Source organism: Paramormyrops kingsleyae, chromosome 6 (assembly GCF_048594095.1).
Source record: "Paramormyrops kingsleyae isolate MSU_618 chromosome 6, PKINGS_0.4, whole genome shotgun sequence".
NCBI classification, from domain to species: domain Eukaryota; kingdom Metazoa; phylum Chordata; class Actinopteri; order Osteoglossiformes; family Mormyridae; genus Paramormyrops; species Paramormyrops kingsleyae.
This window is the reverse complement of record NC_132802.1, coordinates 18,141,869-18,154,050: the sequence shown is the minus strand read 5'-3', so window position 1 is coordinate 18,154,050 and position 12,182 is coordinate 18,141,869. Positions and strand designations below refer to the sequence as shown.

Genomic DNA, 12,182 nt, shown 5'->3' with positions numbered 1-12,182 from the left:
TCGATGATTGTTTACACCTGTAAATATGAACCTGTGTTTCTTCTTCAGGTACTACCTGTGTCTGCAGCTGAGGGTGGACATCCTGTCTGGCCGCTTGCCATGCTCGTTTGTCACTCATGCCCTGTTGGGCTCTTACGTAGTACAGGCTGAGCTTGGGGACTATGATCCCGAAGAACACGGTGTTGACTACGTCAGTGACTTTCGTCTTGCTCCCTACCAGACCCGTGAAATGGAGGAGAGGGTTGTGGAGTTGCATCGCGGCTACAGGTGGAGTTACTAACCCCGTCCAGGCTCAGTCTACAGCAAACAACAGTCCCTGGTAGAGTTTCTGGGATGAGCCACTGAAACTTGAGTGATGGTGGACTTTGTTTCTTGGTGTTAGGGGCATGAGTCCTGCAGAAGCTGAGATCAACTTCTTGGAGAATGCGAAAAAACTCTCCATGTATGGAGTGGACCTCCATCATGCGAAGGTACATGTGTATGTGTGGTGGGCACCTGCTTGTTTCTATTGCAACCAATTTTTTTATTGGGTTTTAGTATAATGCACACAAAAGTGACACATCAAAACTGTTCAACATACAAAACTAAGTGCACCTGCTTGTTAATGCTTCTTCAAACAGCCAATCATATGACTGCAACTGAATATAGATGAAGATTTTCAATTACTGTTTAGCTAAACATTAGAATAGCTAATATCAATAATAGTAGTGATTTTCAATATGCTATGATTGTTAGTGCCTGACTTTATGGTTCCAGCATCTTAGAAACAGACAAAAATCCCATCTGCCTGAGATTGTCACATACATATACTACAGTGTCAAAAGTTTACAGAGAATGATGCAATAAAGAACAACAACAACAACAAAAAATTCAGTCAGCTTCATTTCTCTGGACGAAAACACCATTTTAATGAGGTCAGAGGAGAATGGCCAGACTCTAACAGCTAACAAGAAGGTATCAAACAGTCTTTTGCAGAAAAACTTCAGAGAATGCACAATTTATCTTCCCATAAAATAGTTCTGGAGACACAAAAGTGGCGCATTACTAGCTAGGTGCACCTAATAATGTAGCCACTGAATGTTATATTATGGCCTGTGATGTGGTCTCTTTATGATTTTTTTGTTGTCCATTCTTATGCCATCCATCCATCCATCCATCCATCCATCCATTTTCTGTAACCGCTTATCCTAGTCAGGGTTGCAGGGGGTCCAGAGCCTATCCTGGAGCCTATACAGACGCAAGACAGGGAACAACCCAGAATGGGGCGCCAACCCATCGCAGCATTCTTATGCTACTTGCCATTAATTCCCATAATGCACCTTTCCATAACAGGACTCAGAATGCATTGACATCATGCTGGGTGTGAGTGCCAATGGCCTGCTCATCTACCGAGATCGGCTCAGGATCAACCGCTTCGCCTGGCCTAAGATCCTCAAGATCTCCTACAAAAGGAGCAACTTCTACATCAAGATTCGGCCAGGAGAGGTAGGAATGTCAAACAATCAGTATATTTGCCTGCTGAATTATCAGTGATGGAGGAAATATATTACGATGTCATTCAGTTTGAGCATGGCTAGGTTGTGTTACTTGTGTGCATAGAATTTGCAGTTGGTGTCCTGGCAGCTGGCGTAGGGGCCCTAAATCACAATGAAGACTAAATATTCATATCTAATTCAAGCCCTGACCTACAGGCTTTGTGCAATTTCAGGTCTTCATAACAGCTAGAGGAGTTGGTAAGGCAGGTGTGTCCAGTAGCCAGTGCCATGGTCACAGCCCAGATGGACAAAAATGTGAATCACTGCAATATGCAGTAAGCACTGTCGATTATAAAATATTTTAATAAAATTTTCTATACTACGTTGAGGGCCTCACACTTACAATCAGAAGGTTGCCCGTTTAAGTCCCCTGATGTGCTCTACTGTCGTACCCAGCAGTATAAAGAGTAATATTCAGAATTACTTTTGAATAGTGTCTGCAAAGCAACAGCATATTTAAAAATAATATTAATAATGGTCATGGGACCATGGTGTACGTTTGAATTGACTAGTAGCCAGAATAGCATTTGAAAAATTCCTCTTTGAAGGAAGTATATTTTCTCACCTTGAGCAGATATGCTTTGAGGGCAGCAGACCTTAGGGAACATTCTCTATCTCTGAGTTGTGATTTCTATTATCTGTCAGACACCCTGGAGTCTTGCAGTCTGGAATAAGGCCCAGTGGCACTGACATTTCGCTTTAATCAATGGCCATACTGCTTCTAGCTGTCTTTAATGCTTTGAATGCATGTTTAAATAAAATGTATTTTTTAAATTCATAATGAAAACTTTCATTGAAGGCACCCTCATAGTCTAAATGCACCCTGGTTTCCACTGTCGTTAGGCTTGTTTTTCTTTGTATAAATCAGAGGTGGTGTGATTTTGGCACATTCTGAATGCAAGCAAATGTACTTGTGTTATTAATTAACTGTGCTATTACTGTTTCGTTTGCTGTGTTGTTGATGCTGTAACAAAGGTGCATTGGTAGTTTAGCTCAGTTAAAGGATTCTGAATCAGCCAGGATTTTTTTACCCTCCTGTGTACATCTGTGTCCTACCATATGGTGCTGATTTATGTTCATGTGCTTTTCTCATGCCGGCAGTACGAGCAGTTTGAGAGCACCATCGGCTTCAAGCTTCCCAATCACAGAGCTTCCAAGCGACTGTGGAAAGTCTGCATTGAGCATCACACCTTTTTCAGGTGGGGACCCTCCTCCGCCCAGTGCACAGCCATGCGTTGCTTGCTGCTGCCTCAGCTGTGCTGGTAGACACAGCACTGCACAGTTCTTTGCACTGACCACACGCACTGCTGCACACGCCACCCTCTGTGCTGAGTCACGGATCATGGGACTCCCCCCATGACGGCTTGGAGGTCATTGGAAGAAAAATCCCTTTTCTTTTCTCCGTGATTTTGTTCACTGGAGCGGCTTAAATTTTCAGCCTTCGTTTCCTCTTGATACCTCCTTGTGTCTTTCTCCCATGGCCTTGTACCTTGCAGTGTTCTTTAACACTGGGATGGGTATGTAAATATCCACAGGGTTTTTCCACGTTTGTATGTTTGTATGCACGTGCTCTGCCAGCCTCTGTGTTTGCATCATAAAACTAATGTCATTTTTGTAATGCTGGCATGGGTTGTCAGCAGTAATCAGCCCCACTAAACAAATGCAGCAAATTACCTTTTAGCTGAAAGATCAGAGAGCATGCCGAGCAAGTCGGTGTCACAGATTCCGCGTGAGGTGATGTGCGTGCGATGAATTCATTATGAAATATCTTGTCACTCCGACAAGTCGGGAAAACGCTAAAATACACCTGTTACCTGTTTATGGTACTGATTACAATACAGTTGTTGATACAGCAAAATTCCCCCTCTCTAGGTTGGTGTCTCCTGAACCCCCCCCCAAAGGCTTCCTTGTGGTTGGGTCCAAGTTTCGGTACAGTGGACGCACACAGGCGCAGACCCGTCAAGCCAGTGCGCTAATTGACCGGCCTGCCCCCCACTTTGATCGGTCCACCAGCAAGAGGTACCTGCTGTGTCGCAGCTTGGACGGGGGTGAGTAACTGAATGGGACATTGTCACAACCTCTCTAATGGATTAACCAAGAAAACATTTTTTTCTGATGTGCAAGTCCTTAAACTTCTTCTGTCAGCAATCGCCGGCCCTATCTCTTCTGTGTCCGCTACATGATAGTACGTCTACTTGCTTGACTGACGTTTTTATTCCAAGCAAATTCCAGTTCGTATTGACATGTATTACTGGATATTGTATTTGTGCTATTCAGGCTGAGGGCAGTGCTCATCAGTACTACAGCAGGGCTTCTCCTGAGCCGCCGACCGTTACATTTTGAGTCCACACCCGTAACTCCTCTGTCCAGCCACAGTTGAGACTCTCTGCCATCTGGCTTACCCCTCCTCAGCATAGCACGTGTGTCCCCCTCTAGCTTCTGCCTTAGGTGAGAACCAGGACGGAGTGTCCCAGCGCAGCTCTAGTGACCGTACATACAACCTGTCCGTGGATGACCTGAACCAAGAGTTAGAGCAGACCCAAGAGCAAGACCTGGATCAGGACCAGGAGATGGCCATCACACCTCCTAAGACCAAGGAGCTGAAGGTAGCTTGGAACATCATTAAGACGGGTATAAATCCCTGTGCATTTAGTTTTTGGTTTCCCCCTGCAAAATCTTTTTGTAATAATGTACAGTAATACTGATTATTTTTGACTGCAGTATTGCAAAACCCTCGCATTCACTAATCATACTAATCAATGCCTCTTCCATCACCTTCCATTCTTTCTTACTTTTATTCCAAGCAAATTCCAGTTCGTATTGACATGTGTGTGTCCATTTACACATTCCAGAGCCAAAAAAAATGAAAAACAAAGAGAAGCATTTTGTGGCCGATGGACTCTGCCTTGTCTGCCCCAGGAGCCTGCTCTCTTGCCATGCAAAAGTGGACTAATTATAACTGAGATAAAATTGTAGCATAATCATTTTCACTGTGATCAAATTTTACATCAGCAACTTTGTCAAAGCCACAGCGGGGGTTGTGTCACAGAGGTGGTAGCTTTATCCAGATCGTCCCCTTTTTAGGGGCAGAGCAGGTGCTGGGAATAATAAAATCCAGTACACAGTATAAGCAAACACCGCTTTTGTTTTGGTGAGTAACTAAATATATGGTTATGCAGTATTTCAGCAAATGAGTGTACAAATCTGAGGTCTATTTGATGTAACAAAAAAAGCCAGAACACTCCTATTTATACCAAACAGGGGGATCTAGGGACAGGTGCAGCACAGTGCTGACCGTAATATCCGCCTCCTGACCCTGAACCTACTGAGAGGGCCAGCGACTTCCCCCTATTCTCACAGGGAAATTCTATGATAAGGACATGAACTCAGGATTTTTGTTATATTAAATTCCCCACTGTGTGAATAATCCAGTTTTCCCATAAATAACAGATCTCCTCCCAGAGAATTGTACCTTATAGTTACAATGAATTTGGAAACAGCAAGAAGTGAAGTGCCTGCCTTAAATGCAGTATTAAGGTACCTCTCAGGATTCCCCAGGAAGAGGATTCTAATCTAAACAGTCATGCAGGAGTGGCGGTATCACAGTGTGCTTCTCAGAGCCATCCACATATTTCTTGCCCCCTATTGCTGTATTGTTTAGCCCAGATTGCGCCGAACCTTGACATGAGTCCATCACTAACGGCCTTCCCTTTTAACCCCTTGCTGCCCGAAGGACAACACAGACACTCCCACTGACGCTAAACAGGAGGTATTTTGTTGTGGTGCGGTGTGGCCTGATTGTTTGTGTGCCATTGTCCGTCTTTTGTTTCATTTTATCTCAGTCAGTGGTCAGTCAGCCGACTGTAAGCAGACGTGTGGAATTGCAGTGAACATTCTGTGGTGTGTTTTTTTCTCCATGCAAACATCCCGTGATGTTGCTGTATGTTTCAGAGTAGATGTGCTGAACACAGACTCTCCTCACTTCCGTTCCTACGACTAGGATGTTAAGCGAATTGGTCAATAAGCGAGGAGGTGCCTCTTACCAGTATTTCAGTATTGTGCCGTATCCCATAATAAACAGTCATGAGGAAATCAGCTCTAATACACATTACCGAGGCTTGCATACTGTAAATACAGGTAATACAGGTAGTCGTTTTTTTCATTCTGAATAAAGAAAATTTCTTAAGGAAATTCCAATTTGATAACTTCATTTTAGTTTGCATAATTCTAACTTATTATGAAACATAAAAATACAATCAGCAAAAATTATAAAAATTATGTACCAAAAAAATTAAAGTCGCCGACATCTTGTACTATGGGGTGCACAATAAAGTACGGGTTTATAGACAAAATATGTAGCCTTGGAGGTGGTGAACACTATAGTGTAGTGAACACTGAGTGACTGTGGGAACGACACTGAGAGTGATAAAGGGTGAAATGCTTGACGCTGAGACGTTGAGCTGCCATTTCCATGACCGAAGTTCTCGTACAGAGTACAGCACCGACTGATCGGAGAGCTGGCCGTAAGTCCACACGGCCATTAAGCAGATAGCTCTGTCAATATTTTGTCATGTCTTGCCACATTAGTTTTGCTTGTGAGCAAATGCAAGCTGTCACTACAGTTGGTGGGAGAAATTAGATGAATAAATATCTTTTTCTTAGTCATATTGCATTCAGTAGATTGAAGGTTGAAGGGAAGGTTATTCCTTGCTTCCATTAACCCTTTCTTCTTCATCACATTAAGAGAAGTAATTATGTTCCCTGATTGACATTTAAGTGAAACAGGCTACATATTGGAATCAATAGATTCTTTAAAAGGTTTTCATTTTAAGCAAGTGGGTGGAGTGTGTCCTCTGGGATTATAGTCAGTTCATGTGCCAGTGTTGTTATCACTCTCTCACTTCCCTTTTCTCTTTCCCCGTGACCCCTCCGGCATCCTAACCTTGCTGCTGTCCTCGTCCCACTTTGGCCACCTTTTCGCCCGGCCCTCCCTTTCTGGACCAGGAGACAACCCCACGTCACAAACCAGAGGTACTGCTCTCCTGCATTGCCCCTGCTGTCCAGCAGGGGGAGGGACAGACGGTGCACACAGCTTCTCACAGAGCAGTTTTTGCCCTAACCCTGATGTATATCGCGAATACTGTTATGACACGGTGGAAATGGAAAACAGGGGGAATGGGGGAAAACACTTGATAAGATTTTTGCAGAGCGTCTCCCACCACTTTAAGCCCTTCTGGGATCTTACTGAAGATTATATCTTTGCAGCATAATTAGATCAGTGCAGCGTCTGTTCTTTTCATGCCGGAAATCAGAACATGCTGATTTCTAATCCGCCAAACATTCAGGATCAGCAAGCAGATCAGCGAGGAGAGAGTAAAAGTAAATGACATAATGGGATGAAAAGGGACATGCAGGCCCAATGTAATCATTTTGGATCGGATCCTGCTGCTGTGTTTCTGTTATATTCAGGATTTACGTCTCTCTTACTCGAGTAATGTATGGGTAGCGTTAACGAGCAAGCATAGCTACCATATCCATGTGCTTTTAATACCTCCTCCCCAGTTCCTCCATAAGTCTGAGGAAGTCCTACTAAAGCACCAGGCCAGCATCAATGAGCTGAAGAGGGCACTGAACAGTAAGCTGGTGCAGAGGGAGAAGCGTCTGTCTGCTGGGGCCCCCCCGGACAGCATGGTGGTGAGTGAGGGCCACAGCCCGTCCCCCGCCAACGCACCGCCTCGCCGTTTCAGCGGGGATGAATCGCTAAGGCATGTCTCTGTTTAACTAGACATATTCCTGCCAGTATTGATACATTATCTCAACATCGTCATTTGCTGTATAAAAATTTAAATGGTTTGTAGTTGCATAGAAAACACTCTCCGCTGTTTATGCTGAGACAATTGTTTTTTGTAAGATGGTGGATCTGGCAGTTCTATATTAATATGTGCTGTTTGTAGCATTGGACAGATGCTCCAAATATTATGTATTAATGTAACAAGACAAACATTACGTATTGTTCTATTGTTAGCAAAACAATAGAAGTCTAATGTGAGACCTTGTGAGAGCAGAGCTGAGTTATACAGAACTGCCTGAATAGCGTAGCAGTAGCTAGTCATAATCACTAAGAATGCCGCTTACACTAGCTGATGACACTAATATGAAATCCAAATCCCCATCCGGTCCAGGCTGTTTACGAGTTCAAGACAGAATGGATGCATACAAATAAGTCGTTTATGACTCTTAATCAAAAATTACAATACCTCTGTATAAATATTGGAACAGTCTCCTACTACATGTTTCCAGCAAAGTCGCAGCATGAACATCTTAAATTCAATTAATTTACATTAATTATCCATTGCGATAATTTTGCTGGCAGTTTTAAGGAAGGTGTGTAATTTACATAAATGACTTTTTTGTAGACTATAAATAAACATTTATTCTTTTTTATTTATTCCATATATTTAACTCATTGGGATGTATGCATTGATAGTAAAAAAAACTCCTGTTCAGCTTAATTAATACAAGGTTCTGTTTTTAAAATGTATGCTTTTTTTTCCAAGCCACATTTCACAAAAACTCTGTATGAAATGCGTTTTTCATTAACATAAGAACATAAGAACTATACAAACGAGAGGAGGCCATTCGGCCCATCGCGCTTGCTTGGGGAGAACTTAACTAATAGCTCAGAGTTGTTCAGAGTATCTAGCTCTGATTTAAAGGAACCCAAGGATTCAGCTTGCACTACGTTATCAGGAAGACTATTCCATACTCTGACTACACGCTGTGTAAAGAAGTGCTTCCTTAAATCCAGTTTGAAATGTTCTCCCGCTAATTTCCACCTATGGCCACGAGTTCTTGTATTTGAACTAATGCTGAAGTAACTATTTGGTTGAACAGCATCTAAACCTGTTAGAATCTTATAGACCTGGATCATGTCCCCCCTCAGTCTCCTTTGCTTGAGGCTGAACAGATTTAGCTCAACTAACCTTTCCTTGTATGACATTCCTCTAAGACCAGGAATCATTCTTGTGGCCCTACGCTGCACCTTTTCTAAGGCCGCAATGTCCTTTTTAAGATATGGTGACCAAACCTGCACACTATATTCTAGGTGAGGTCTCACCAAGGAATTGTATAATCTTAGCATTACCTCCCTTGATTTAAACTCCACACACCTGGAGATATACCCCAACATCCTATTGAACCCTGCGGTACCCCAATTTTAGGACCACTATTGTTCCTAATTTACATAAATGATATAGACACCAATATATACAGTAAACTGGTGAAATTTGCAGATGACACCAAGGTGGGTGGTGTAGCAGATACTGAACTAGCGGCTCAGCAGCTACAGCGGCCAACAGCCTGTATCACTATTGTGTATCGTTCAGTTTCAGCTTTTGTTGACAGTGAAAAAAGTAAGGTTGCATATTAACCAGATTAACGAGCTGTGTCCAAAAGTTTTCTGTGTGTATAATACATATACAGCTACATTAATAAAAATGCAAAAGAGATATAAAAAGAAAAATATATACTAATGTATAATGACCTATAGTGTAGTATATATACTTGTGTGTCTAAATATATATACTGTATATAGACACACACACACACATACAATACTTTCCCAAAACAAATGTTCTTCTAGCCATCCACCAAGATATCAGTAACTTTTTATAGAATATTTATGACTTGATTTATGACTTTATTGTGACTGTTCATTTGCATATATGTTAATGTTAAATTAAATTTTAATGAATTAATGTAGACAAGGGCGCAACCTATGCCAAAAATCTTCTGTTTTGAGGCTCGATAGTTTGTTTTGCATAACAAGACCCGTAGTGTAAAATCTTTGCATTCCTGAATGCAGCAATACTGTGGTAAGATGAAATTCCAAACAAAATACTTGGTCTGATCCCCCTGAGGCAGGTGTTGCCAGTTATCTCATGCTGAGAGCTCCCAGTCATAAACCACAGTCAGGTTCATCTGTGAACCTGCATATCATGCTGTGCATTAAACATTCTGTGAGCTTATGGGAGCCATATTTATTTAGGTTACCATGAATTTGCAGTCACTAAGCAGCATGAGGCAATAAACTTGCTTCTGCAATGCAAAGCAAAATAAGTTAATGAACTCACCAGCCGTGTCATTGTCTTGCCTCCTGTCCTTGGGTGTTTTGAAACATAATTTTTTTTGTGTGTTTGTGTCCCTGGGCTTGCAGAGCATATTTTATATGCTACAGCAGATTTTTTGCAAGTGAATTGTCACAAAGTACGGGACAGAAGTACTAGGGAACAAAACAGAAAAAATTAAATGTCTGAAAAGGTTGAAAAGAACCACAAAACAATAGGTCAGGAACTCATCACCTCTGATGAACCCAGTAAGCTCCGTCTGGGCCAATCACTGGTCATTGTCATGCTGTGCTAGTCTAGAGGGACACCTTCTTGTTGACTGGATTTCTAGGGTAGGGTTGTGATTCAGCAGCAGGTAATTTGCAGGGGTACCACAAAGAAAATTAAACTTAATATTTAAATTTGTTGTTTTTTGATCTGTCAATAATTGCACTAGATTTTTATTTTTAAAGGGAATGAGAAGATTAACAGTTAACAACAAGTAAAAAGAGATATCCTGCAGCACATAAAACTATTTTCAAAAACTATTTAAAAAAAAAAAACTGGTTAGATGTTTTATGCAATCAGATAATGTGGTGGTTTACAAAGCTGAGCCATTAGCACTGTGACAAACTCATCTGTCTTAGTCTTGTGTAATGATGTGTAACAGAGCTCTTTGTCTGTTGCTCTGGTTTTATCTCTATCCTTACCCTGCTCCTATCCCAACGTAACCAAAACCTCCTCATAGGTTTTAGCAGGACACGGCGGGCGGGAGGAACCCAGAGACGATGTCAGCCTGGAGGGCTCAGCGCAGAAGAATCTCATGGAATCACCTCAGGTTCCTTTGTTTCTTTTTATTCGCTCCGTGTTTTGTTTAGTGGAAATGTGCTAAATCTTCAGGCTAATTATCACTGTAAACCTGACAGTGGAGGATCTGTTGCAATCTTTATCACTAAAATCAGCCCCCACTGCAGTTTTTATAAGAAAATATTTGACTGTTGAAATATTATTGTTCTTTACAACCCTGTTATCTTGAGTTTGACCAGTATTATTTATTAAAGGCATTATGGCAATTTTGTTTTCCAAAATTAAATAAAATCACATTCTTGGTTGCTTGAGAAATTCCAGCTTAATGGCTGGTGAGAAAAATACAGTAAATTAGTCAACATGCTGTTTCGTATCCTGTTACATATTTATGAAGAAAGAAAACAGGTGACACTAAACGATTTGTGTAGCTAGACTGACCTGTAAAAATCAGGTTCTTAACAGTGTCCAATGTATATCAACCTGTAGGCCTCTGAGGAGGGGGTCTGGGTTGAAAAACACAACCTCGGTCAGCAGGATCTGCCTGTTGATTCCCGAGAGGAAAAAAAGTCTTTCAGCTCGCCGACTTCCTCGTATGCCGATGTCCAAGTACAAAAACGAAAACTGAAGGAGGATGGAAAAGTGGTGACCAAACCAATACGTACTGCAGTGTTTGGGAATGAAGATCATCAGGAAATAATCTCAGCAGCCGAGAGTTCTGCGGGAGCCACTGCCAGCGATCTTGAGGGTAGTTTCTGTAATGTTGACCTGATAGGGGTGAAAGAACTTCTGTGCCCAAGTGTAGGTGTAAAAAGCAGCAGAAGACAAGAAAACAAACTTCTGGCTGTGGACCACAAGGCCAATAATGAGAATAAAATGCCACAAGCAGGAATAATGTCTGGCCAGCAGGAACACTTCCTTTTCAGTAAGAATAGATTACAGGGATTCAATATGGGTGAGGGAACAGTGTTTTCCTACAGCCAAACCATGGAGTGTACTGGTGGCGAAGAAGTGTTAGATGGATTGGACCTACAAACTGTCTCCTGCAAAGTCACACAAAGTGGGGCAGAAAAAAACCCATTTGGGCCTGGAAACGAAATGTTAAATATTCCAGATAAAAAAATTGTATGTGGGGAGAGTCTGTTGCAAAAGAAGAATGCTGCGATCTCTGTGATGAGGCCCACTGAGCAAAGAACTGATAGCAGAGCTTCTTCTGAAGGTTTGATGGACAGGGGCACTGACAATCAACAAGTTACATATAGAGTAGAAAAGGCTCAAGTCTCAGAAACAATGAGAGAGATTCCATCTTTAGAAAAGATGCGACACTCTTGTATGGTGGAGGAATCTGGAATACGCCAGAGGAACAGCAATACTGGCGGAAAGGAAGCATTTTCTGGCATAAGCCCTGAAACTGGTGCAGGAGAAGTATTAGGGAAGATGCAAAAAGCTGACATCTTAGGCATGGCAACAAGACATTCCGCCAAACAGGAAGTGCCTGAGAACTCAGAGATTCAATCAAACTTCCCTAGTGTGCGGCAGTTAACGGTCAGCCAAATATCAGGTGAGCATAAAGACTCAAAGTCAGGCAAAAAAGAGAAAGAATTTGCTGAGGAACTGACAAGGAGACTGGGAGTAGTTAAATTAGATACAATGGAAAGATGGTCCGATGACGGAGTAAAAGGAAATACCCACATACCAAAAATTGCTCCCCGCAAGCCGGAGAGATCAAAGTATTCTT

At 42.0% G+C, this 12,182-nt stretch overlaps 1 protein-coding gene across 1 annotated transcript in view; it reads left to right on the top strand.

Moving 5' to 3' along the window:
* Positions 1-12,182, top strand: part of LOC111840331 (band 4.1-like protein 1) — a 47,365-nt gene that overhangs the window by 25,308 nt on the left and 9,875 nt on the right. Inside the window, exons 7-16 of the mRNA XM_023805034.2 lie at positions 49-267; positions 383-470; positions 1,333-1,485; positions 2,637-2,734; positions 3,408-3,583; positions 3,972-4,141; positions 5,269-5,304; positions 6,540-6,566; positions 7,098-7,229; positions 10,389-10,478. Of these exons, the coding sequence (XP_023660802.2) occupies positions 49-267; positions 383-470; positions 1,333-1,485; positions 2,637-2,734; positions 3,408-3,583; positions 3,972-4,141; positions 5,269-5,304; positions 6,540-6,566; positions 7,098-7,229; positions 10,389-10,478 (1,189 nt within the window). The remainder of the gene's footprint in view (positions 1-48; positions 268-382; positions 471-1,332; positions 1,486-2,636; positions 2,735-3,407; positions 3,584-3,971; positions 4,142-5,268; positions 5,305-6,539; positions 6,567-7,097; positions 7,230-10,388; positions 10,479-12,182) is intronic.